This window comes from Anolis sagrei, chromosome 1, assembly GCF_037176765.1.
Source record: "Anolis sagrei isolate rAnoSag1 chromosome 1, rAnoSag1.mat, whole genome shotgun sequence".
NCBI classification, from domain to species: Eukaryota; Metazoa; Chordata; class Lepidosauria; order Squamata; family Dactyloidae; genus Anolis; species Anolis sagrei.
The window spans coordinates 189485547-189512044 of record NC_090021.1 but is presented as its reverse complement, the minus strand read 5'-3'; the positions used below and the strand labels follow the sequence as shown (position 1 = coordinate 189512044).

The 26498-nt window shown below is 38.7% G+C and overlaps 1 protein-coding gene across 1 annotated transcript in view; it reads right to left on the bottom strand.

Moving 5' to 3' along the window:
- The window catches only part of TTN (titin), a 303381-nt gene that overhangs the window by 190145 nt on the left and 86738 nt on the right, over window positions 1–26498 (bottom strand). Inside the window, exons 47-87 of the mRNA XM_067471246.1 lie at window positions 26030–26308; window positions 24140–24703; window positions 23375–23656; window positions 22992–23270; window positions 21385–21663; window positions 21010–21288; window positions 20600–20887; window positions 20206–20484; window positions 19809–20090; window positions 19418–19696; window positions 19052–19330; window positions 18666–18944; window positions 18245–18532; window positions 17832–18110; window positions 16170–16451; window positions 15796–16074; window positions 15400–15678; window positions 15026–15304; window positions 14629–14916; window positions 14126–14404; window positions 13637–13918; window positions 12403–12681; window positions 12018–12299; window positions 11083–11361; window positions 10683–10970; window positions 10249–10527; window positions 9881–10159; window positions 9491–9769; window positions 9092–9379; window positions 8659–8946; window positions 6578–6859; window positions 4891–5169; window positions 4489–4770; window positions 4080–4358; window positions 3693–3980; window positions 3279–3557; window positions 2889–3167; window positions 2518–2796; window positions 1789–2076; window positions 1349–1636; window positions 4–285 (exon numbers count right to left, since the gene is read on the bottom strand). Of these exons, the coding sequence (XP_067327347.1) occupies window positions 4–285; window positions 1349–1636; window positions 1789–2076; window positions 2518–2796; window positions 2889–3167; window positions 3279–3557; window positions 3693–3980; window positions 4080–4358; window positions 4489–4770; window positions 4891–5169; window positions 6578–6859; window positions 8659–8946; window positions 9092–9379; window positions 9491–9769; window positions 9881–10159; window positions 10249–10527; window positions 10683–10970; window positions 11083–11361; window positions 12018–12299; window positions 12403–12681; window positions 13637–13918; window positions 14126–14404; window positions 14629–14916; window positions 15026–15304; window positions 15400–15678; window positions 15796–16074; window positions 16170–16451; window positions 17832–18110; window positions 18245–18532; window positions 18666–18944; window positions 19052–19330; window positions 19418–19696; window positions 19809–20090; window positions 20206–20484; window positions 20600–20887; window positions 21010–21288; window positions 21385–21663; window positions 22992–23270; window positions 23375–23656; window positions 24140–24703; window positions 26030–26308 (11829 nt within the window). The remainder of the gene's footprint in view (window positions 1–3; window positions 286–1348; window positions 1637–1788; window positions 2077–2517; window positions 2797–2888; window positions 3168–3278; window positions 3558–3692; window positions 3981–4079; window positions 4359–4488; window positions 4771–4890; window positions 5170–6577; window positions 6860–8658; window positions 8947–9091; window positions 9380–9490; window positions 9770–9880; window positions 10160–10248; window positions 10528–10682; window positions 10971–11082; window positions 11362–12017; window positions 12300–12402; window positions 12682–13636; window positions 13919–14125; window positions 14405–14628; window positions 14917–15025; window positions 15305–15399; window positions 15679–15795; window positions 16075–16169; window positions 16452–17831; window positions 18111–18244; window positions 18533–18665; window positions 18945–19051; window positions 19331–19417; window positions 19697–19808; window positions 20091–20205; window positions 20485–20599; window positions 20888–21009; window positions 21289–21384; window positions 21664–22991; window positions 23271–23374; window positions 23657–24139; window positions 24704–26029; window positions 26309–26498) is intronic.

The window sequence follows — 26498 nt, the reverse complement described above, 5'->3', positions numbered from 1 at the left end:
GACCTTTCACTTTCAATGAAGTACTGCTGCTGGCACTACCCGCTGAATTTTGAGCCTCACACGTATAGTCTCCACTGTCTTCAACACTCAGGTTGTGCATTTCAATGACTGCCACGGAATCGGTGAAGGACATGCTGTACTTGCTACTGGGATGAATTTGAGTTTCACCCTTGTACCACACTACATTGATTTCTGGAGAACCACCTATCTTGCAATCATATCGAGTTGAATCGTGTTCTTTTACAACTCTGGAAGAATCTAACTTCTTGGTAAACCGTGGTGGCTCTATTGAAGAGAAATGAGAAGAAAAATGCATTCATAAGATAATGTTTCAAGAAGGCTTCTTGTGTCAGATATGCAAGAGCTCAGAATGTAGAGTTTCCCCACACTGCAGCACTATTAACAAGAAGTTTTTCCCCAGATGTATAACTACAGAATTTTATGCCCAAGAGAGAAAAAGTCAAAAATATACAGCAACTGTCATTAGGAACAAAAAAAGTGAAAATAAGCACCCAGGATTTTCATTTTGCTGGTACCATGCTGAGTGAAGACAACAGAGCTGCGGGAACATGTCTTACTTTATCGTCTTCTTTGTAAATATGCTTCATTTCCTTGCTTTTAAGCTATGTTGGGATTCTGGTAGAGTTTTAGTGACTTTAACAAATTCTTACTAAGAAATTCAGCTGGTAAAGCTTGTTATCATTTACTGATATATATGAAGATAGGTATAGATGTAAACAACAGATACTGATCTATAACCATATAGATAATATGGCTGTATAGAAACAGAGTGTGGTACTGGTTGGGTAACGGGTTAGGATTCTGATTTGGATTCTATTCAGCTATGGAGACCCATTGGATAACTTTGGGGAAATCACACTCCCTTGGCCTCAGAGAAAGGTACTGACTGTAATTTTATTTTTAAAAAACCCAATATAAACACCAAGTTTCTTTTTTTCCTTTGGATTTCAGATTTCTAAAGTTTGATCACCCTCTGTGAAAAAACAGTTACGCCTTTACAAATAAAAATATGATGCCCCACTTAAACTTCACATATTAAAAGAGCAGTCTATGTTCAGTCTGGTTATGGACTCATTACCAAGCATTGCTAATTTTAGACAGTCTTATGAGCAAGAAATATAAAACCCAGTGCAGTATTGGGTTTCTCTTCTCATGGAAATAGCTTCATGCCAAAACGTCAAGATGAGATTTATCAGCTGCTAGTCTCCATCATGGATGCCATCTGCTTGTGCCCACTCCAAAGTCCAAAGCATTAATATATTTTTAATTTCATTTACTTTACATAAAAGAGGCAGAAGAAAGAAATACAGCAGTTTTCGTCCATTACCTTTGAAACTCAGCTGAGCAGCACAAGAATCTTTTCCAGCACTGTTGCTTGCAAAACAAGTGTAAAGGCCAGCATCACCTTTGCCTACTTTAAGGACAGTCAGTGAGGCTGTGTTTTCTACCAGTGTAATCTTGTAATTGCCGCCAGGTCGAATCTCTCTGTTATCCTTTGCCCAGGTAACTTTCATAGGCATTGATCCTGTGATATGGCACTTGAAAGAACCACTTTCCCCAAGAGCAACATCTAGAGGCAAAGGCTTCACATCGAAAAATGGAGGTTTCAGGTGTTCTACAAAATGAAGGAAAAATGACAAGATACTTCAGGCTACAACTTCAAAACGGCACCTGCTCCCTGCTGTCACATCTCTGTAAGTTGTTCTCCATTTTTTAAAACTGAAAGAATATCAGAGAAGATTTGGAGTTCACAAGTAGCTTACAAACCTGTGAGTTGGAGCTTGGCACTGGCGGAAGCAGTTCCAAGTGCATTTTGTGCTGTGCAGGTGTATTGGCCACAGTGAGCCATGTCAGTTTGCAAGATCTGAAGAGTTGCTACATTGTTTAAGAAGGTTGATTGAATGTTATCATCATCGTGCAACAACACCTTATCTTTATACCATGACACCTGAAGTGGTTCAGAACCAATGATACGACAATCAAAAGCAACTGGAGAGCCAAGAGTCTCCTGAATATCTTTTAGCTTTTTCGTAAATGAAGGAGGAAGTTTGCGGTCTGCAAAGACAAATTACAGAATATAACAGTTTCCTGTCAGGTTCACAGGAATAATTTGATCACAACTCTTGCAGTATGGCTATAATAGCTTCATACACCAGATTCCAAAAAATAGAGATACCATCCTGTTTCTCCCCCTATGCATGCTTCCAAAATCCTATCCCAGCCTCCTCTGATTCTAATTATTCATGTTCAGAATACAAGTCATTTGCTAAGTGTGGAGAGGGATGGAAGGTTGCATGTATGGGGATAAGGGAACAGCTCACAGATCTCGAGTTTCCATAATATTAAATCATGCTGCCTGTGTACATGTCAGGGCTGTGGAATAGGAACACCCTATTGCTGTCCCTGCAGTGCAAGTCAGTCAGGCTTTTATGATATTGCATACAAATATGTGATTGTAATTTAATAAGAGTCATCGATTTAAAATGGAGTCATCACCTTTGACAGTCAACACTGCTGTGGAAGTAGCAAAACCAACGCTGTTTTCTGCTTTGCAGACGTATTCCCCAATATCAGCATTATCCACTTGGCTGAAAGCAAGTGAAGCCACGTTGTTCTTGAAATGCATTTTATAAGCTTGTGTAGACCTTAGCTTGGTATCTTCTTTGTACCATGACACTTTAATTTCTGGTGTTCCAGCCACTTGGCATTGCAAAGATGTTGGCTCTCCAACAGTCACCTCCACACGCCCCAAATGTTTAACAAAATAAGGTGGTTCTGAAGAAGAAATGTCCATAATCAATACCTAAGCAAATGTTACAATGGTAATCAGTGCAATAATAGCCAGACAACATAAGAGAGGAACAAACCTAAGACTGATACTAAAGCATGGCATACATCCTCCCCAGCATCATTAGCAACTTCGCATACGTATTCTCCTTCATCTTCTCTGGTACTACTAAGAACTTCCAGTATGCCTGATTTATCTGTTGTTGTTATATTACACTTGGAAGATGCTGTAATGTTTAAGCCATTCTTCTTCCACATCACATTAAGTGGGGGAGTTCCACTGAATGTACTTTCTAGGATAATAGATTTGCCTTGCTCGACGCTGAAATCACTGAGCTTCTTTACAAATACAGCTGGTTCTAAAGTAAAGTCATAAAAAGAGAGGGTCAGATAAAACACTGTCTTTGTGTGTACATGGGTACCCATGTGTACATGCCACCATAAAGATTTGGGATACCACATAGACCAACCTTTCACAAAAAGATGGGTGGTGCAAGAAGCACTGCCAGCATCGTTACTGGCAAGGCAGGTATAATCGCCTGTCTGCAGTGGTCCAACTTCAAATAATTCCAGCTCTGCAGTTGAATCTGCTAGGATGATGTTGCATGTTTTCCCAGGCACAAGTTCTCTACTTCCCTTAAACCAGCTCACTTTGAATGGAGGGGTTCCTCTTATCAAACTTTTGAATGTGACACTCTTTCCAGGTAAAACCTCTAATGGATCAGGTGTCTTCGCAAAAGAGGGAGGTTCTAGATTGGCACACACAAGGTTTAAAAGGTTAGAGGATGTGGCAGGTAGTTGAAAGATTATGAAAGAAGTTGGCAAGATCACAAGATTAACAGAAAGGAGAAATATTTGGATGGTCTGGACAAGCTTTTACTGACCTTGTACTGTCAAAAAGGCACTGCATTCATCAGAGCCAGCGACATTTGTGGCCATGCAAGTGTACGGCCCTGTATCAGATGAATCCAGAGCATTCACCTTCAAAGCACAAACATCATCTGAAAAGGCGATTTCGTATTTATCCCCACTGAAAATCTCATTTCCTCCATAAAACCAAGTCACTGAAATAGGTGGCGAGCCAGCAATTTTGCACTCCAAAACAATAGAGGAGCCCAGCACACCAAAGGTTTCCTTTAACCTTCTTACAAATGAAGGTGGGACAATGTGGTCTGTGTAAGAAAAGAGAACAACAAAGTCATATTTTGAGAAAAGAGAGGTAGACTTGAAGGAAAGAATATGGGAACTACAAAGCAAGATCCCTAGCTAACCTGAGATATCCACAGAAGAAGTACAGGTGCTCTTCCCCACTTCATTGTGTACTTCAAACGTGTACAGCCCCCTGTCATCCATGTCTGCAGAGAAAACCTTCAGCGTTGCTACTTTGTTTGAAAAGGTTATTTGATGTTTACGGCTGTTGGTAAGTTCTCTTCCATCTTTAAACCACTTGGCAATTAATTCGGGAGTCCCACCCACAGTGCACTCCAAAGTAAAGGCATTGCCAGCTGTAACTGTCATGGGCTCTGGCTTCTCTAAAATCACAGCTGGTTCTGGAAGGAAGAAAATAAATGCACAAAGCTGAGTTTTAAAAGAAAAAAATCAACATGACTAAAAAGATGCTGGCAGCATTCCCACTGCAAAGGCTTGATTCCTTAAAGAACGGCAGAAGTCGCTACCAACCTAAAACTTGTAAAAATCCTGCACATTCTCGCATTCCAGCGTCGTTTTTAATCTGGCAGATATACTTCCCACCATTTGTGGCTTCAGCAGTTGCAATCTGAAGAGTCGCAATGTTATCCGAAAAGGAAATCTGGATGTTTTCACTTTCTCGTATAATTTCACCCTTGTCTTTCAGCCACACAACTGAAATAGGCTGGGATCCTTCTACAACAGCCCGGAGTGCCGTGGGTTCCCCAGCATAAGTGGAGGTGTCGCTCAGCTTTTTAACAAACCGAGGTGGTTCTGGTAGAGGAGAGAAGTACTTATGGTAATAAACAAAGAAGGAAAAGGAAACTGCAAGTAAACTGGAAAGAAAGGTAAGAAAATCATGCCAAAGAAAAAGCCATTGGCACAAATACTAACCTTTGAACTTTACGGCGCAAGAGCACGTGTCACTTCCCACCTCATTGGTAGCTTTGCACTGATATTCCCCAGTGTCGGCAGCTTCGAGATTAAGAATGTGGACACTGGCATTGAAGTTCTTAGTTGTCACTTTGAACTTCTTGCTGCTTCTGACTTGCTTTCTATCCTTGAACCAAGCAACCTCAAATGGAGGTGTTCCTGCAATTTCACACTGAAGGATGACATCAGAGCCCTTAAGTGTGTCTACAGGAGAAGGTTTCTTGCTAAAAACAGGAGGCTCTATTTTAAAAAAAAAGAATACGAGAACATGTAACTGGACTCCTGGGATAGCTTTGTTGCTAATAGGGTTAAGATATTTAGAAGACATGCTTGTAAATCCTTAATTAGTTGTCCTGGGCATGTTCTAGTTCTCAAATGTCATCCATGAGTAGAAGCTCATTCTGAAATCATTTCTATATCCAAAGCTCTAAAACCTGATTGGAAATGCTGACATCCCCCAACAAATTCCTTTTACATCTGACACTGAATTTTCCAGATAAAGCACTTAATAAAGATGGATGGGTGTGCCTACACATGACCTTTAATAATTGCCACAGTTTTTGCCATATCCACAGCCAGATTAGTTTTTCTTGGGCTGATGCTCCCAATCCCATACTCAGTGTCCATCTTCCATGTCCAAGGGTATATTCTTTCAAACTTCCTTCCTACCCTTATCTATGTTGCATTTTTTTTTAAAAAAAAACACTTCTCCTACTCTCTCCCCTCTTATTCATATCAAATGCCTTCTCCAACTATAGAGTGTTGCTAGGCGGTAACAACAAAGCAGCAAGAAGATTTTGTAGCTCATACAAATAACAAAACGCTGTTCCACCTACTCCTGTAATTTCATATCCTGCATTATCACCCACTTTTATCTATTCACCTGTTGCTTCTTCTTGTCAACTTCCTCAGTATTAGTTAGTTGATCAGGAAGTATCTCCTGGCTAATGCGTAAGCTGTATTTAAATTATTCCTCTTACTATCTTTTGTGTCAGTATGGTCCTGTAAAGTCTGATACCAGCCTCTGATAGGTATGATTTGGAAGGACCATTGGGCCTGATGTTTTAAAATTGTTTCTTTTGACATTAAATCCTTAAAGATAATTTCATTGGCTCGATCCATCAGTACTCTACTATTTATGGTGCAATCCAAATTCAGTAATGTGGCAGCAATAGTGGTGCCATCATAAATACAAGCCTCTTTACTTGCAGAAGAGACCTGGTGACAGAGCAAGCTGTCAACAAAATTGCTCTACTGACAGCTGACAGAAGATTGGAAAAGGGATGGGGTGAAACTGGGTGAAGGAGGAGACAAAATATATCAGGTCCAAGCCTCTTCCAGCAAGAATTACTGCCATAATTATAAACCAGAGCAAGGGCAATGCTAATATTATTTAGGCCCTAATAAGTTTGGATTCAGTACAATTCTAGCTAACCTAGTTCCACTTCACTTGGGCATCTTGACCAGTTAGGATTGCTGTCTCCATTACCAATCCTCCTGATGACATAACTGTAAATCCTTCATTACTTTTGATCATTCATTTGAAACAGTATAGTTTAGTTTAATCCTCTAATCCTTAAGAGCAGAGAGAAAAAGCAGGGCAGAGAAGCACACAGGGAGCAAGGCTGCTGAAACATTGACTTCTAACCTTTGACTATGAGAACTGTACTGCAGCTCGCAGTGCCAGCAGAATTGAGGGCTTCACAAATGTAATCTCCACTATCTTCAATGGTGGCATCAACGATGACCAGCACTGCTGTAGAGTCACTGAATGTCACATGGTATTTGTCACTGGCATGGATTTCGTGGTCATTCTTGTACCACACAATTTTGATTTCTGGAGAACCAGTGATCTTACATTCAAGCTGGCATGATTCACCCTGTTTCACCATTCTTGATGATTCTAGTTTCTTTGTAAACTTGGGTGGTTCTGGGAAACCAGAAGGAAAGTAATATTCAGTATTGTGCTACTGTGATTATTAGGAGAGAACATATTCCTGAGAACAATTCATTTTCTAGTGGATATCATCCATAAGAACAAGAATAGTATTGAGAAAAAGAGAACAAGGCAGAAAGAAATGGCTGCAAAAGAATGACCATATTGGGTCAGACAATTTATGCACAGACATCTGTCGATAGTACATGCATTGAACATTTCTTCACTGCTCATTCATGAATTTTTTCATTTCAAAATCCTGAATACAGGCAGTCCCCAAGGTACAAATGACTCATAGTTACAAATGTGGGTGAGAATACAGGAAGTGAGACAAATCTACCCCTAGGAAGGGAAGTTCATGGGGGAAAGGTGTCTCCACTGAAACTCTATCACCGATCCTTGTTTCCACAACAAGCCAATTTTTCAAAATTCAATTATCACAGGGACAGGAAGTGAAGTGAAATCTTCTGAACAGGGTCACAGACAGCAAAACAAACACCACAGGGGTATTAACCTTTCATTACGCTACCCAAAGATATATATATATATGGATGGCTGGAGTTACAAAATGTACCTGTTCCGACTTACAAACAAATTCAACTTAGGAACAAATCCACAGAACTTATGTTGTCCATAACTTGGGAACTGGCTGTATACTAGAAAGAATCTAGTACAATTACCAATCATCTAATTTTTAGATAAAATAAACTTTATCATTTATTCTTTAAATGCATGAAAAATATGTTGTTTCATATAACAATTTGTTAAAACAATTAATTATTTTGTAACATCCTAACATTCCTACAGTAAAAAGCAGTGATTCTGATCCATTGCCCTTCTGCTGCCCCTATGATATCCAACAGAGCAGAAAGCATTCCCAAGCCAGCCACTTTAAAGTATCACCATGTGAGGAGAGGATGAGTCAGGGGAAAGCTCATATCCAGTATATGAGAAGACCTCTTCTTAATAATTTGAGAATAATATTGGCAAGATTATAATAGTAGCAAGATTCTCTTAGATAAGAGTAGGGTGGGAGAGTGGAGGGGAGAAAGGGGCCCCTCCATGGCTAAGAATTCACCTTACCAGATGAACTCACAATTCTGTAACATGGTTGACTTACCCAATGTCCCCTAAGAGATTTAATCTGTTGATAGGGTGGAATAGTTAACTACCTCTCTGGTGTGGTTTTAGCAGAGGGGGTGGTTTGTTTTGTAATGAGGCATGGATTCATTCTTGGATTATTGGCTGCTGATACTTAGCAGATTTGCCAAATCCAGAAGGGAGATTTTTCATCCTCAATATTTAGCAGCATATTAATGCTCTAATTGGTAGTTGTGCAAATTGTAGCACATATATATAAATAGATCAGGGTACTATACTTATTTTTTCATGCACCTAATTAAAACACACAAACATAAAACCAGCATATACCCAATTATATACCAAATATAAACAAACAAGATGCACTTGACCTTTACAACATGTAAAATTAAAGCACGCCATAAAATTATATTCCATACATATAAATTATTGTAAAGCCCTCCCAAAAGATATAATCAGATATAAAAATATTTTATTCTATTCATGTTTTAAGAAAATGGAAGGAATATTTCAAGAGTTTAAGACCAAGAGCTTGCTTTAATCATTCCTATTTAGTTTCGTTAAAAAGAGATCTGTTCAGTTTGGACTCCACATTGTCCACAATTAAGAAGAGAATAGAAAAGAAACCTCAAGAAACTCCTCTTCTGTATGGAAAAACCATGTTTCAACAAGACTTGCTTAAATTCCAATACCTTTCACATTGAGTTGAGCTGAGCAAAAATCTTTTCCAACATCATTGACCGCTTGGCAGGTATACTGTCCAGAGTCTCCTTTGCCTACTCTGAGAATCCTTAAATGGGCTGTATTGGCTACAAATGTGATTGCATAATTGCCTCCTGTACGAATCTCTCGGCCATCTTTTGCCCAGGCAACATGGATTGGTTGGGCTCCAGTAACATGACACTCAAAGTCAACACTTTCTCCAACAGGAACATCTTTGGATTCAGGTGTGATGTCAAACAAGGGAGCTTGTTTGGGTTCTGAGGATTAAAAGGAACAGGATTTGCCGGGTGATTTGTTCTCTTTCTAATACACATGTAGCTAAATATTGCAACATTGCTATAGAGGCTAAGAGGAAAGATTCAACAGAATAGATGGAAACAAAAGAGTCAATATGAAACACACCTGTGACAGTGAGCCTAGCACTAGAAGTTGCAGTGCCAACTGGATTGGTAGCCGTGCAAGAGTACTGCCCAGTATGGCTCATTTCTGTTTGCAACAGATGAAGAGTTGCCACATTATCTATGTAAGAGGCTTGCACGTTAAAGTCATCTCTTAAGGGTACACCATCCTTATACCAAGTAACACTGATAGGTTCTGACCCATTTAGGCGACAAACAAATTTGATTGGAAAGCCAACCGTTTGTTCTGTATCCTTCAGTTTCCGTGCAAAAGAAGGTGGACGTTTTCTCTCTGCAAGAAAACATGCATGCAATAAATATATGCTTCATGTTTTAATTGCTTCTTGAAGAGTGACCATTCTGCAAATATTTAGTTTTGGCCTATTTAAAATAAAGCAATCACCTTGAACCGACAAGACAGCTTTTGAAGAGTCAGTCCCAATACTGTTTTCTGCTTTGCAAATATATTCCCCACTGTCACTGACATCCACTTTGTTAAATATCAGAGTTGCAACATTGTCTTTAAAGTACATCTTATATTCAGGAGTGGATCTTAATTTGGTATCTCCTTTGTACCAAGATATTGTGATTTCAGGTGTTCCAGAAACTTGGCATTGCAAAGTAGTATAGTCTCCGACTGATACCTCAAGGGCTCCCAAGTGTGTGATGAAAGAAGGGGGTTCTGAGAATACAAAGAGTCAAGATAATATTAAGAGAATTGCACTTTAGAAATATAGCTGAGCTTTGGAAATATAAAATGAACTGATATAGGGGATAAAACTATCAAACAGACCTAAAGTGGTTACCAATGCGTCACAAATATCTTCTCCAGCCTCATTTTCTACGACGCATGTGTATTCTCCTTGATCATCCTTGGTGCTATTAAGAATTTCAAGAATGCAAGACTTCTCGGTTGTGGTAATACTGCATTTTTCAGATGCACTTAAAGGTACACCATTCCTCTTCCATGTGACTGAAATTGGAAGGCTACCAGTGTACCTGCTTTCTAAAATTATGGATTTGCCTGGTTCCACGCAGTGATCACTTAGTTTCTTCACAAAAACTGCTGGTTCTAGTGAGCAATAAGAAATCAAATATTGAGTATCGTTGTTGCTCATATATTTATAAATTTCATGGTGACAAACTACTGAAGCTACCAACCTTTTACAGAAAGATGTGTTGTACATGACACTTTGCCAGCATCATTAGTCACAACACAAGTATATTCTCCACTCTGGACTGGCTCTACATCAAATAGCTCCAGCTTGGTGATGGAATCTTCGAAATAGATGTTACATTTTTCCCCTGGTACCAATTCATTGACACCTCTAAACCATTTCACCTTAAATGGTGTTGTTCCTCTAACTGTCGCTGAAAATGTAACACTTCTGCCTGGTAAAATGTCCACGGATTCGGGTTCCTTCACAAAAGAGGGTGGTTCTAAACAAGTATTGAAAATAGCAATAGGTCAGTAGATAATTAAGTATGAAACGAAAGTGAAGTGCCCCTCAAATTATATTATAAGAGTATTTACAAGGATTAAAGATTAATATAAACCCAAGAGACTTCTGCCAAGTTGGTCATCAGATACTGACCTTGTACAGTTAAGACAGCTTTGGTCTCATCAGAGCCTGCTACATTAGCAGCTTTGCATGTGTAAGTTCCTGTTTCAGAAGAATTCAGAGATTGGATTTGTAAGCTGCATATATTGTCAGTAAAGGTAATTTGGTGTTTTTCTCCACTTGTGAGTTTATGACCATTATGAAACCATGCAACCGTAATTGGTAGTGAGCCAGCTACTTTGCACTCAAGAACCACAGATGAAGCCAGTACACCATGAGTTTCTTTAAGTTTCCTTGTGAAAGAAGGTGGAATAGTCCGATCTGTTTAAGAGGAAGTAAACAAAAGAACGTAAGAATTCCCAAGAAAAGGTGACAAGGGAGAAGGGAAACCATTTCAAATGAAATTATTATGAAAAGAAGCAATAGAACTAACCTAGAACATCAACTGAAGCTGTGCAGCTGCTTTTGCCAACGTTGTTCTGCACCTCAAAGGTATATAAACCACTGTCTTCCCTTTCTGAATCAAGAATTTTAAGTGTGGAGACTTTATTGTAGAAGGTAATTTTGTACTTCTGGTTACTAGTTAGTTCTTTTCCATCCTTAAACCAGCCTATTGAAAGTTCAGGTGTTCCGCCCACTTTGCACTCTAAGGTACAAATATCTCCTACCGTGACTTTCATTGGCTCAGCTTTCTCTACAATGACAGCTGGCTCTGGAGAGAAATATGAACAATATATATCTGTAAATAAATTGGTCTCAGACTTATACAAATACAGAAACTATCAGCCTAAATGTGTAATATGGATTTGTTGTCACCTTAGTGAAACCTATACAAAGCTATTAACCACTGTAGTACAAAGAGCACACCCATGATATTTAGAAATAAAATATCATCAAGTGTGTGTAATTTATAGTATTATAATGTTCACTTCTGTAGTAATGAGAACATTGAAAGTGTGTATACTGAGCTAAGATGCTCTGGATATAATAAGAATTATATTTATCAGTGGAACAGAATCCATATTGTGTTTTATCAAGACATGAAATCTACTTTTTTTTCCTGACAACAAAGTTGAGGAATAGTTTCAAAGTTCTTTAGCTTTTAGTTTCTGACATTCTGTTAAGATTTTGGCCTAACTTCTTATTTCCATGTAATTAGATCTAAGAGTGTAAAACGGAAATATCTGCCTATATTCATTGCTCTTCCTGTGTTGATTCCCTTTTGCCAAAACTAAAGGCATTCTGTAAAATGTATTTACAACGTAATAAATATCATATTTCTAATATTCTCAACATTCTACATATTACTAGCCTTCTTTACTTTTAAGAAATCTCAGTTTTAAAGGATTTTTTTCCTCCATTACTAACCTAGGACTGTTAAAGTGGCTATACACTCCCGGGTTCCAGCATCATTACTGATTCGACAAATATACTTCCCAGCACTTGCTGGCAATGCTTTTGCAAGCTGAAGAGTAGCCGTGTTTTCCGTGAAGGTTATTGTTCTGTTTTCACTTTCTCGAATAACCTCTTCCTTATCCTTGAGCCACAGAACTGAAATTGGCTGAGAGCCTTCCACGACTGCTTGTAACTCTACTGGTTCACCCACCACAACAGTAAGATTGTTTATTTTGGTCACAAATTTGGGTGGTTCTGAAGAGGAAATAGGCAATACGGGGGTCAAGATTTCCAATAAGATGCATTCTGCAAGATGTATAAAGAGGTTTTGATATCATTTATTCAAAGCAATCCTTACCTTTTAGTTTTACAGTGCAAATGCAAGTGTCCGTTCCAACATCATTCTGAGCTTTGCACTGGTATTCACCAATGTCAGAAGCTTCAATATTAAGAATGTGAACACTCGCATGGTAATTTTTGGATGTGACCTTGTATTTTTTACTGCTACGAATTTGTCTCTTATCCTTATACCATGTAACATCAAATGGTGGTGTCCCAGCGATTTCACACTCAAGACTAACTTCAGTTCCTTTGAGGGTATCTACTGGAGATGGCTTCCTGCTAAATACAGGTGGTTCTAGGAAGAAAAGAGGAGGCAGGTGCCATTTCAAAAAGATATCGATGTAAAGCGCATGCTGTTAGAGTCATGAAAGCAAAATGTAAGAAATTTTATATATGTATCTTTGACTGTTCCAAAATAGGCATTAAGCCAAAGCCCCTCCCCCAATGAATGTCTCAGTAGAAAACCTGACCAATGTCTTTTGATTATTAGCCAAAATGGGTCAGTGGTGGGGCTAGGATAGTTTTCAAGAACATTTTTATCTTCCTATCCAATAAAATACAGCCTTTGTATTATCTACCAAGCCTTGGTCTGACAGGTAAAAAGCTTTGATAAAGGTATAGGTTTCCCCTTGACATTAAGTCTAGTTGAGTCTGACTCTAGGGGTGGTGCTCATCTCCATTTCTAAGCCAAAGAGCCAACTTCTTGTAACTCTACTGGTTCACCCATCATAACAGTAAGATTGTTTATTTTGGTCACAAATTTGGGTGGTTCTGAAGAGGTCATGACTTCAAGATTATGTGACCAGCATGACTGCATGGAACGCCATTAGCTTTTATAATCACTACATTTTCTTCACCAACACCACTGCAACAACGAACACTACAACCAATAAACCTATTTTTGCCTTCTCAGCAGAGGGCAGAAGTCAGAAACTAGAAAATCTTGAGAGACCTAGATTCTGACTAATACAGACTTGTGATGCCCTTATCATGGGCCTCCATTAACTGCCACCCAAACTGACATCCACTCAAGCTACAAGATGTATACTCTCCCCTGCACACAACTGTGTTCCCTGTCTACTCCAAATGTTTTGAACAGATATTTGTGCTGTGTACACAGAAGACTGTGTCCGATATAACCCAGTTAGCTTAAATATAAGAACTAGAATGAATTAATTACTGTCGTTTTAAAGACAGTCATTAATGACTACAAAGAGAAGGAGGAACACTGTGAAAGAGTGTTTCCTAACCTTTTACTAGAAGTTTGGTACTGCAGCTTGCCCTCCCAGCAGGATTTTGTGCTTCACATATATAATCTCCACTATCTTCAGCACCAAGATGTTTCATTTCAATTACTGCCAAAGAGTCTGTGAATGACATCTGGAATTTTTCACTAGCATGGAGTTCTGTATCATTTCTGTACCATACCACTCTGATTTCAGGAGAACCACTGATTTTACATTCAAGCCGGGTGGAGTCACCCTGTTTCACAGTTTTGGATGCTTCCAGCTTCTTGACAAACTTTGGAGGTTCTACAAAATGAAAGAAAGCATGAATGCACAATAAATAAAATGAAAAGAGATCATTGTCCAATTTTATAAAGAACAAGAGAAGCCTAAAAGGCGATTAAACACTGTCAAGATTGTCTAAAGTCAGCAACATACAAAATGAAGATACATTTGCAAAAGAGAAAGCGGAATACAAAGAAGAGAAGAGCAACACGAAACGAATTAGCACACCTGTTATGTTCAGCGTTGTTGAACAAGAATCGCTGCCAACGTCATTGGAAACATGACAAGTATAGTGACCACTTTTTAATAGATCCACTGAATAAAGATTTAAGAAGCCCGTCGACCCTTCTATCCCAAATAAACAGTTAGGTCCAGGCACAAGCTCTAAATCTTCTTTAAACCACTTTATTTTAAAAGGTGGCGTTCCCTTTAACACAGCCTTAAATTCCACTGATGAATCAGGTACAGCTTGTTGGCTTTCTGGTTTGACCAGGAAGCTTGGTGGTTCTAAAGAATTTAGGAAAGAAAATGATTAAGTGTTAGAGAAGAAAGTAGTGTCTGGCAGAGCATAATATGCATTAAAGAGAAGTAAACATGTTGGAAAGACTTTAAGAAAATTATAGTTGCACCCAGATAGTTCTTTTCCAAGATATTAAAATAGTGCTCAGTATGCTGAAGTTAATAAGATGCATATTTTACACAGTAAAGAGTAAGAAGATGGAAATGCAAACCTTTCACTGTTAAGACGGCGCTACATGAGTCACTTCCTGCAACATTAGTCACGCTGCAAGTATAATTGGCAGAATCTGTCAATTCTAAGTTGCTGACTTCTAGCAATACTGTGTTTTCATGACACAAGCTCCTGTATTTAGCACTGTCGGGTATCTCTTTTCCATCTTTGAACCATTTTGCAGTAATCGGGAGTGAGCCAGAAACTTTGCACTCCATATGAATAGATGATCCCAAAATTTTATCCATTTTGGGTAATTTTTTGGTAAATGAAGGCGGGATTGATTGATCTGCCCAGAGGGGAGGAAAAAGGCAAATAGTATCAGATTCCTTGCTTTCAATTGCCTTCATGGAGCTACACAGATAACTACCATGTCTAGAAAGAAATTAAATACAAACCTAATACTGTCAAAACAGCCTCACAGGTGCTGCTTCCAAATTCATTCTCCACCTTAAAAGTGTAAGCACCGCTGTCTTCTTTCATGACTGATTCAAATCTGAAACGGGCCACATTATTATCAAAACTCATGGTGTAATATCTACTGGGCATGAATTGTTTGCCATCCTTGAACCATTTGACTTGAAGCTCTGGCGTTCCAGCCACAGTGCATTCAAGAGTCACGGGGTCTCTTTCAGTCACTTTAACTGATTTGGCCTTTTCTATGATCTGAGCAGGTTCTGCAGTAAGAATTAAAAGACATGTTTTGAAGTCTTTCCCTGCCCCATAAACAGAAGACCAAGAATCTAAAAGTCAGAAATGAAAACTCACAAACCTTGTACTAAGAGTAAAGCAAAACACTTTTCAACTCCTGACTCATTCTTTGCCTGACATGTATATCTCCCACTGTGACTAAGGTCCACACGATCGATCTTCAGTCTTGCTACATTATTCTCAAAGGAAAGGTGAAAATTCTCATCATCCTCAATGATTCTCTCGTCTTTTATCCAAGACACGGTTAAGGGCTGAGAACCAGTCACGGTACACTGAAAGACCGCTGAACCTTTCAAAACTGCATGGATGTTTTCAATCTTCTTGAGGAAAGATGGGGGCTCTGTATTCGTTTGTTTGTTAAAAAAATAAAAACCAGAATGAGGTTTGATAGTAAGGTTTGATAGCGGAGAAAAGATTCCCCCCACCCCCCACCCTTTACTGGGATGGCTGAACTAACCTTTCAAACTAACTCTTGTGCTACATGAACAACTGCCTCCCTCATTTGATATCACACACTGGTATTCACCAGCATCTTGAAAATCGCAGTTCATTATTTGAAGAGCAAATACAGATTCCCTAGTCGTCATGGTATATTTTTTGCTGCTTCGAATCTCGCTGTTGTTTTTCAGCCAGGTTACTTCAAACGGAGGAGTCCCTGTAACTTCGCATTCCAGCACAGCATCGAACGTTTTAACTACTTCCACAGGTTTCAGCTCTCTTACAAATGTGGGAGGTTCTAGATTAGAAGAAAGCAAAGCCACCTTAAGGACCAAAGAGGAGAAAGGCAGCTATGTGGCCGAGCTATCAGCAAAAGGAACAATTACAACTAACCTTTCACTTTCAGTTCAATGCTGCAGCTCTCACTACCTGCGTCATTGTGAGCTTCACAGACATATGTTCCACTATCCTCAATTTTGGCATTGGAGACTTTAAAAGTGGCAACGTTGTCTACAAATGAGACTCCGTACTTGGCATGATCCAACACTTCATTCCCATCCAGGTACCAAGTAACGCGGATTTCAGGTGTTCCAGCTACCTGGCATTCAAAAGTGGTAGCCTGTCCTTTCCTCAGTACTATCACTGGGCTAGGCTTCTGAACAAACCTGGGAGGTTCTGAAAGTGGAATGAGGGGGAGGGAATCACACAACAATATTAATTTTTTTTAAAAAAAAGGAATTGGTATTTTTTAAAAACTGAGAGGAAAAATTCAATCTTATGAACACACCAACTTGGGGGCAATCCCCAAGCCTAGCGAAAGTTACTTTCAAGTAGGGCTGTGAAGGTCCACACTATTTGATTTGCATTGGTCCTCAAATCAGATTAAAATGATCCAATCCAATTTGATCCAAATTCTGAACCAAAACTGAGATTTAAATTTAATCTTCCAATGGATAAATTGAGGAACGAAAAGGGCTGTAAGCTTTCTGATTTTTCATACAACTTCATGAAAATTGGGAACACAGGAGTCTCTCCAGAGCTGATGGCCACAGTCAAACTGTAAACAGATCATTCCAGGGTTTTGGGGATAGCCAACATCTAAATTTTATTTTTAAATATATATATTTGTTTTTAAAGGTACATAATTAATCCTTCTACTCACTTTTAAATCGGTTTTAATTTTTTAAAGTCATATCCCCCTCCACTTAGTACTGGAGGCATTGTGCTATGAATCTCTAGAAGTGCTCCCAAATTTTAGAGTTGGAAAACATGACTATACAATATTTGCCTGGAAACAGGAGAAGTATGCTTTTGATGGCCCTCCATGATTAGAGGCCAGCAGATTCAATGCAGTGGGGCTTAGCACCAGAATTCTACACAGAGTGGGGGTGGAGACAGAGGCTATTGAATGCCTGGGAACTCCTTTCTTGTGCTTCTCTTGAGCTTCGAAGCACAGCTATATAATAGATGTAAAGTGAAAGTGTTAAAATACCCTACCAAAAGGCATCTTGTGTGAGAAGGAGTGGACAAGGCAGCAACTACAGCCAGGTGGAAAACCAGACTCAGATTTGCTATTACTAACCAACTCAAACAAAATAGCATGAACTTGAGTTAGAAAATTGAATCTATAAGCTTAGTGGCTTGACATTACATCTCTTCCTTGTCCTGGAACCACCGTAATTGGAGAATGATAGTTAAAGCTCTCAATGCCCAATCTCCTGCTCCTCCCTTCCATCCTATTGTCACTCTATTACGATGTTTTCCCGCTACAATAATGTTGGAGATATACTGACTAGCTCTAAAAAAAAAACACAGCAAAATTATTAATCCGGGCCCTTCTAATGTAATCCAAGTGGCTTGGACCACAGCAATTCATTCTGGATATGTATCAAGATAATCTGAATGATTTAATCCAAATTAGATCAAAATCATCTCAATTTGGTTCAGAATTTAGGATCTGTCCAACACAATTTAATGACCCTGCTTGTAAGTAGACATGCATAGGATTGTTTTAAATGAAAGCCAAGTAACTACGCAGGATGTAAAGCTGCAGACCTTTTACAAAAAGAGTTGTTTTGCAAGTTGTGGATCCAACGTCATTGCTTATTTGGCAGATATAGTTCCCTGAATCAGATGTCTTGGCTGAAAAGAGTTCTAAGAGACTTGAAGTATCATCCTTGTAAACTGAACGAGATGCTGATGAAAGGAGTTCTTTGCTATCTTTGAACCACTTTATTTGTATGGGAGGAGTGCCGCTCACAAGAGCTTTGAACTGGACTCTTGCAGCAGGGACAACATCGTGTGATTGTGGTTTTTCAACAAAGCATGGAGGTTCTACAAAGAGTGAGAAGAAAGACGAGGGAAGAAGGCAAATCATTTACATAAGCATAAGAGGAGGGGGAATTCAGAATTAAAAGTAAATGCCAAACAGGTTGCTTAGAAGTAGGGGGGAAACAACATGGTCAAACCTTTGACTGTTAAATATGCACTGCATTGGTTTCTTCCTGCTTTATTTGTTGCTTCACAGGTATAAGATCCGCTGTCTACACCTTCGAGCTTGTTGATCTCCAAGAAGGCCGTATTATCATGGAAAGAATACTTGTGTTTGTCACTAGCAGTTATCTCTTTGCCATCTTTGTACCACTGGATACTTATAGGATGTGAACCAGAAACTATACACTCAAGATGAACAAAAGAGCCTTTAATGCTATCCATTTTCTTCAGTTTTTTGGTGAATTTAGGTGGTATGATGAGATCTATCAAAGACAGACCAGGAAGGAAAGATTATATATCAAGCTGCCACTATGTTTATCTTTGCTATGAGAAGAATAAGAACTATAATTCAGTCAAGACTGCCCCATCCCTCCAAGAGAGTCATGCAATACAAACCTAATACATTAATGCTAGCTTTACAGCTGCTGCTTCCAACATCATTGGAAACCTCAAATGTGTATTCGCCGCTATCTTTCTTTTCTGTAGACACAATCTTTAACACAGAAACTGTATCAGTAATACTGATTTTATATTTGTGTCCCAGCGACAACTCCTTTCCATCTCGGAACCATTTGGCAGTGATATCTTTTGTTCCTGAAAATCTACATTGCAAGGTGGCCGGGTCACCTTCCGTGACATCAATTGAAACAGCTTTGTCAGTTATTGTGGCTGGCTCTGTGATAAATACAGGAATATGCATGAGTTGTATGACCAACACTGCAATACTGACTTGGCTAAAATAATCTTTCTACGTAACTGAGATAAAAGGAGGCAAAACAAACCTTTTACAGTTAGCAAAGCAGAACATCTTTGGATGCCGGCATCATTTTTAGCCTGGCAAAAGTATTTCCCATCATGTTTGACTTCAATGGCCCTAATCATGAGAGTGGCCACGTTGTTCACAAAAGTCATTTTGGTATTATCATCTTCAACAATATCATCATTATCTTTCAGCCAAGAAATCATTATTGGCATAGAGCCTTTAATGGTTGCTTGAAACACAATGGTACCTCCTCTAAGAGAGCTAATGTTCTCAATCCTCTTCACAAATTGTGGGGGCTCTATAGAGAGAACAGATCTCTTGTCAGCATTGGGGTGAACTGAATGTTCAAACAAAAGACAAGTAAGATTTCCTAAGGAATACTAACCTTTCAGAGCCACCTCAGAACTACAGACACAGCTTCCTACATCATTTGTCACCCTGCACTGGTATTCGCCCGCATCGGAAGAATCAAACTTGAAAACTTGGAGGCTAATCAAGGTATCCTCAATGCTTATTCTGTGTTTTTTACTGCTCCTCACAGGTTTGTTGTCTTTTAACCAATATACTTCAAATGGAGGAGTGCCCAACACCCCACATTCCAGTATAACATCTGAATCTTTTAATACTTCCCTCGGTTCAAACTCCTTGACAAAATAAGGTGATTCTAGAGCACAAGATAAGAAAAAAGAGTGGGGGGTAAATAATTATTTTGGGGACTTTTTAAAGGCACAACAGAGTTGCCAAGAAAATTGAGCCAGCGGATGTCATCCACACACCTTTTACTGTTACGACACTGTGGCAGGTATCTTTCCCAGCATCATTTTTGGCTTCACACATATATTCACCGCTGTCTTCGACTGTGACTTCTAACAGCCTGAGTATTGCTGCGGATCCCACCAAAGACATCTTGTACTTGTCACTTTCTGTGATTTCCCTGTCATTCTTAAACCAAGAGATTTTAATTTCAGGTGTGCCCGCCACTTTACATTCTAACTGGGCATATTCTCCTTTCTTAATTAACTGAGATGGCTCAAGCCTTTCCAGGAAAGTAGCCGGTTCTGTGGAATTAAGAGATGTTATTTAGAAGAGTGGTCGAAAGAGGTTTCAAAAAACTAAGAGGTAATGTCAGATCTCTATTTAAAGTTTTTGTAAGAGGAGGAGGAAAATGCAAACCTTTCACAAATAAATTCGCACTGCATGCAACTGAACCAGCGACATTGCTGACTTTGCAAGAATAGACGCCTGAATCCGTTGGCTTTACTGCATAGAGTTCCAGGTAACTTGACAAAGCTTCTGTCATGATATAGCAAGCTCCACCAGTTGTTAGCTTAGTATCACCCTTAAACCACTCCACAGAGAGAGGTGGTGTTCCTTTAAAAGTACTCTTCAGGCGCACTGTTGATCCAGGTACCGTTTCTTGAGACTCAGGCTCTGTTACAAAGCTAGGTGGTTCTAAACATTGGTCGAAAGAAAGAATTGGAAAGAGTAAGCATTGTACATGCACACAGTGGGATCAAAAATAAGTTAAGAAGATGCACCAAGAAGATAATGCAATAAGACATCAAACCTTTTACAGTCAAAGTACTTCTGCTTTCTTTGCTCCCTGCAGAGTTTGTGGCTCTACAGGAATACACCCCTATATCATTGGTGTCCAGGTGTTTGATTTCCAAAGATGCTGAGCCTTCTTCATATCTTAAGGTGTATTTGGCGCTGGGAGTGATCTCTTTGTCATGCTTGAACCAAGACACCTTGATTGGATGAGAACCTGACACTTTGCAATCAAGATGGGTGGAACCACCAACTGCACTGTCAACGTTCCGCAGAGGCTTAGTAAAGAAGGGAGGAATGGTTCGATCTATTCCAAGGTAGAGCAAAGAAAGAAAACCAGTATATTAAAAAAGAGCATTTGAGGTCTTTTGTTTGAATGGTTTTAGGCTCCAAGCTGGAGTGGCATTCTACTAAAAGAAGATTACCAACCTAACACAGTAAGCATGGTGGTGCATGCGCTGCGCCCAACGTCATTCTCAACCTCAAAGGTGATTTCGCCGCTATCTTGTAATTCGGCAGCATAGAATTTTAACTGAGCAACGTTGTTCTTAAAACTGATCCTGTACTTTTTGTTAGACACCAAGGGTTTTCCGCCTTTGAACCATTTCGTTTTTAACTCTGGGGTGCCTGCAACAGTATATTCCAAAGTAGCCGGGTCTCCGGCAGTCACCTCAATGAACTCTGCTCTCTCAACAATTGTAGCGGGCTCTATAATAAAATTAAATAGTGGTCATTACAGAGCAAATGCAAACAGCCTGCTGATATTTTAAGAACTGAGTGATGCTAAAGTGTTCCTACACTGACCTTTAACTGCTAATTCTCCAAAACATGTTTGGCTTCCTGCGTCATTCTCAGCCAGACATGTATATTTACCACAAGAACTAATTTGGACATCTGAGATTTGCAGAGTTGCAATGCCATTTTCAAAGGTCACTTTGACTTTGTTATCTTCTTTAATAATGTCTTTCCCCTTCATCCAAGTGACAGAAAGAGGAGCTGAACCTTTCACAACTGTTTGCAAAGTAACAGTGTCTCCAGCAAGTGTAGTAACACCTTCAATTTTCTTAATAAAAGATGGAGGTTCTGTTTTAAAACAAAATAAGACAAAATCTTATGTATCAGAATACCTTCATTTTATGCTAGGTGCCTCATTTCAAAGATTTTAAACAAAAAATAGATTCAGCATCAATTGGCATGTTTTATGGATAAATTGCTCCAGAAGAAATTTGTAAAAAAGAATATAGCTTCAACCTGGTGACATAGGGAATATTGTTTGTTGTGTATGATGGCAGATTAATCCATATAAATGATGGTGTTAAAGAGTCACTGAATACAATAGAGAGCAGGATATGGGAACAGGAAGTCAGGTGAAATCTGTAGCTTTTGGATTATTTTCCTGCTGGGATTCCTCTGAGTGTGGCTGGGCTGACAATCCATATAATGGATTGCAGGAAGTAGCAGTAAATTGGTGTTTTATGTTTAGGCTGTTAACATAAATTGTTTGACCTAATCTGAATATGTCTTGCTTTTAGCAAACAGCACTGTAAACCAGTGTAGGAGACCCGGTGCTCTCTAAATTTAAGCTTTGTAGTATCTAAAACCTTGGCCAAGCCTGCTGTGGCTTGTGGCAGCTGTAAGGTAACCAGTTGCCCACTTTAATTGTACATAAATATGTGTTTGCTTCTGAAGGCTGGACTAATTTGCCCAATACTGTGCATATCAAGGAATGTATTATCATGCCTGAATTTAAAGCTCTTCTTGCATGATTTGCATGTAAAGAATATTAAAATATTCAAAAATATTATGTTTCCATGAGAATGGGCATCTCAGCATGTTGAAACACCCTGTTGAGAAAACGACTAAGCGCTATAAGATTTTTCACATTTTAAGACTTTTTTTTTTAAAAAAAGTCACACAAAAATGTTAAAATATAAATTTATACAGTGCTTCTATAAAAACAGCGCTTCTGTAAAAAAAGCAACATTTTAAATAGAAACTAACTTTACACAAAGAAGTCTTGAAATGCAAAAAAATACATAAAAATATTTTGGAATTTGCATCTCTCCCTAGATGTAAGCTTAAGTATTGATCATTGGGAACTGAAAGAAGAAAAGATAGATTTGTGATGAAAAGATAAATTTGTGATGCATTTTGCCATTTGTATCACAAACCATGACATAAGTTGCAAAAGCATCAGTCTCAATTATGCAAAACTCCATATCTGCAGGTTAACTTGAACAAAAGGCAGTCTTTGCCTTTATTCCAGAAAAACAATGGCAGGTGACAATGGCTACAAAACACCCAACAGTATTCAGGTAATGAGCCATTTACTACTTGTTTACTAAAAAAAGGACTCTTTTGTGTTTGCACTATGCTAAAAAGTGCTTGTGTTCATTTGTCTGTTCACTAACCTTTCAGTATGTATGTTGCACTGCAAATGCACTTCCCAACTTCATTCGCTATGGAACATTCATATTCACCAGCGTCTGCACTATTGAATGAAGAAATTTCCAAAGAGATAATAGACTTTTGGGCAGTCAACCTGTATTTTTTACTACTGCGAATTTGCTTCTTGTCTTTAAACCAAGTGACATCAAAAGGCCCGGTACCAGAAACTTCACACTGAAGCGTGGCATTTGTTCCTCTCACTATTTCAGCTGGCTCAAGAGTTTTGATAAAAGTAGGAGGCTCTATAAAATTACCAAAGCATTAATGAAGAATTAGTGACTGATAAGAGGCATGTAGCAGAACACAGTGGCTCTAAAAGAAATTGTTTGTGAGTTTAAGAACAAACCTTTGACAACAATCTCAGTGCTGCAACTGTCGCTGCCAGCATCATTGACCACTTCACAAGAGTAACTTCCACTATCTTCCACTTTCACATTGGAAACATCTAACACAGCCACATTGTTGGCAAAAGACATCCTGTGTGTATCACTCTCTCTAATTTCTTTATTGTTTTTGAACCATGTCACCTGAATCTCAGGAGACCCTTTGACTTTGCATTGAAGATGTGCCGACTCTCCTGGAGTCAACAAATAAGAGGGATCCACTTTCTTCAGGAATGATGGTGGTTCTAGAAGAAGGGTTCAGAAAGAAAGAATCCTGAAATAACACCTTAGAAGATGGATTTCAAGACAAAATATGTAGAAATACGTAGCCATTTGTTGCCCTAAACTCCAACTTCTGCTATTACTCTGAACTCTACTTTTACAAACCGTAACCAGAATTTCACTAAAGAATTGCCTAAGAGGAAAATAAGTAAGTAAGAAAAGAATTAATGGCAGGTTCTAATCAGTAAGAAGAGAGCATGGACACATAAGACAGACAGTAGGCTTTGGTAAAGACATGGAGACAACTGCAAAAAAAAAAAAACACACACAAAAAAAAAACCAACAGTGTATTTTTTGACCCAGAAATGACATGCTAAACTTGGAGAAATTTATAAAAATAAACTTATTTCCCTTTTTACCACTTGCTTATTTGGAATTAGTAACTACAGTAATTACTGCATATAAGAAAGCGCAAATAGTACTACGTCGGCCATCTATTTTCTTACCTCTGATTGTTACGGTCGTGGAAGAAGAACTACTTCCTGCCTCATTTGCTGCTGTGCATGTGTATGTTCCGGAATCTTTAAGTTTGCCTAGCGGGATCTCAAGAGATGCTATTTTGTCTTCAAAGTAAATCTTGTAATCTTTGCCAGGAGGTATTCTGTTTCCATCTTTACTCCAGGACACTGTTACTTTCCGGTCTTCATCCACTTGGCATTCAAGATGGATCTTTTTATTGACAGCCGACTGCAGAGACTGCAATTCCTTAATGAAATGGGGTTTATCAATAATGGCGAGTTCTGCCTGGCAGATGTCGGCTCCAAACTTGTTTGAGGCTTTGCAAGTATATGTCCCCCTATCATTTATTGTAAGACGCACAATTTCTAAACTGTGCTTATTATCAGAAGCGGTAATTTTCTGGTGCTCAGTGGAGGAAATGGCAGCGCCGTCCTTCTGCCACACTGTGTCTATCACTGGAGTGCCTGACACTGAACAGAGGAACCTGGCATTCTTACCCACAAAGGTAGTAATAGACTCAGGTCTGGTTAGAAAGGTTGGAGGAAACGCTTCTGCAAAAAAAAGGGGGTAAAGTTGACATTGACCCAATTAACAGTTACTTTGCAATCAGCCCCAAAGGAAGGAAACAGATGTTGCCTCTCAAGTTACCCATTAAATTGACTAAACATACTGTGACATAAAGATTCCCAAGAGTCAATATACTCATTAGAACTATCAGTATTAATGTTACTTGACATAATGTAAAAACTATAAAAGACGGAGATTTAAGAACCAAAATTTCATCTAACAAGAGTGATTGCACTGCAAAATTTGGTTGTCAAGTCATGACTTCAGAGCATTTCATGAATTAACTAGCAACACAGATTCAAAGAGATGAATGCAATTTCAATTACAAAATAAAGTAACCCTTCAAACATATTGTTCTAAAATATTAAGATAAATCTTTTTAAAAGAGAAATACCTAGAAAGTATAATATATTCTAAATTTATTTCAAGAGGTTCCATTAAATATTTCATTCAAGATGGCTCTGCCAGCCAACAATGCTCATTAATCTTGCAGTATTTGTGTAGGTAAATCAAATCAAGCATCTCCAAGCAAATAAATGGTCGTATAAATGACTAAAAATTATAATTTCATCAAGAGATAAGAAATATTTAAGAATACTTTCAAGAGAATATGATGGAAAGGAAATCATTCTTGGCAAAAGTCATATATTTGTATCCTCCCCATATCCCCATTTCCTGCTGACATTTTCCCAGCCCTTTAGGAGGATTTGTAGAACATGAATGAAAGTTTGTGTTTGTATTTTCATCAAATGGTGAACATCAGCAGTGGTGTAGATCAGTCTTATCATGTGTATAGTTTCTTTTGAGCCAAAAAGAGTCAGGGGAAAAATTTTCAGTAATAATAGTAAGTAGTTAATTTGGCCGGATTCTTTCTACTGCTCTTTTAGCAACTCTTCTCCTCTAGATATAAATGTTAGAGAAAAATCCCTTGCATTTTCTTCTGTTCCTATTATAAACTAAACCAGAAAGAGCAGTCCCTGGGTTGTAGGTTATAGGTTAAAAACCATGCATGTAACAAGTCCTGAAATATTTTATAATATACAAAACTGTGGCAATAAATAAGGCAAACAGAGTATTTAAGAAGAATGAAAGAATGTACTGTACTTACCAGTACTTACTGGGTGAGGGGGGGGGGGGGGATGGGGGTGTGATGGGGGGAGGAGATGGGGGAGATGGGGATGTGGTGGTGGTGGGACTGGGGAAAATACTGGTCTTTTGACTGCTAATTTTGAAGATTGTTTCTATGTATGATACAATAAAAAATTTAAAAAAGAAAAACAAAGAAGAATGAAAGAATGTACTGTACTTACCAGTTACTGTTAGGTTTGCTGTGCTGCTTACACTGCCATACTGATTTGACGCTTTGCAACTGTATTCACCACAATCGGCTACTTGTGGTCTCGGGATTTGAAGCGCAGATGTATAATTAGCTGTATATATAGTGTACTTGTCACCATCGTAAATTTCCCTCCCAGCTCTATACCACTGAAACCGTACATTTGGTGCCATCTCGATCTCACAGGTAAATTTGGCGAGGTGGTTCACAGCAACTTCCTGGGATTCCAGTCTTCTCCTCAGTATAGGTCCAACTAAATTAAAAAGCAAGAAGAATAGCTTATAATTAATGCTCTATGTGGACATTAATAATAATAATAACAAAAGTGGTGCATATATCAGAGTACATTCCAAATCCTTGTTAATAAAGTGACGAACAGAAATGAGATGGGTGATTTCATGAACAATCCAAGGAAAGTGGCTGTAAAGGAAATCCGTGATCAA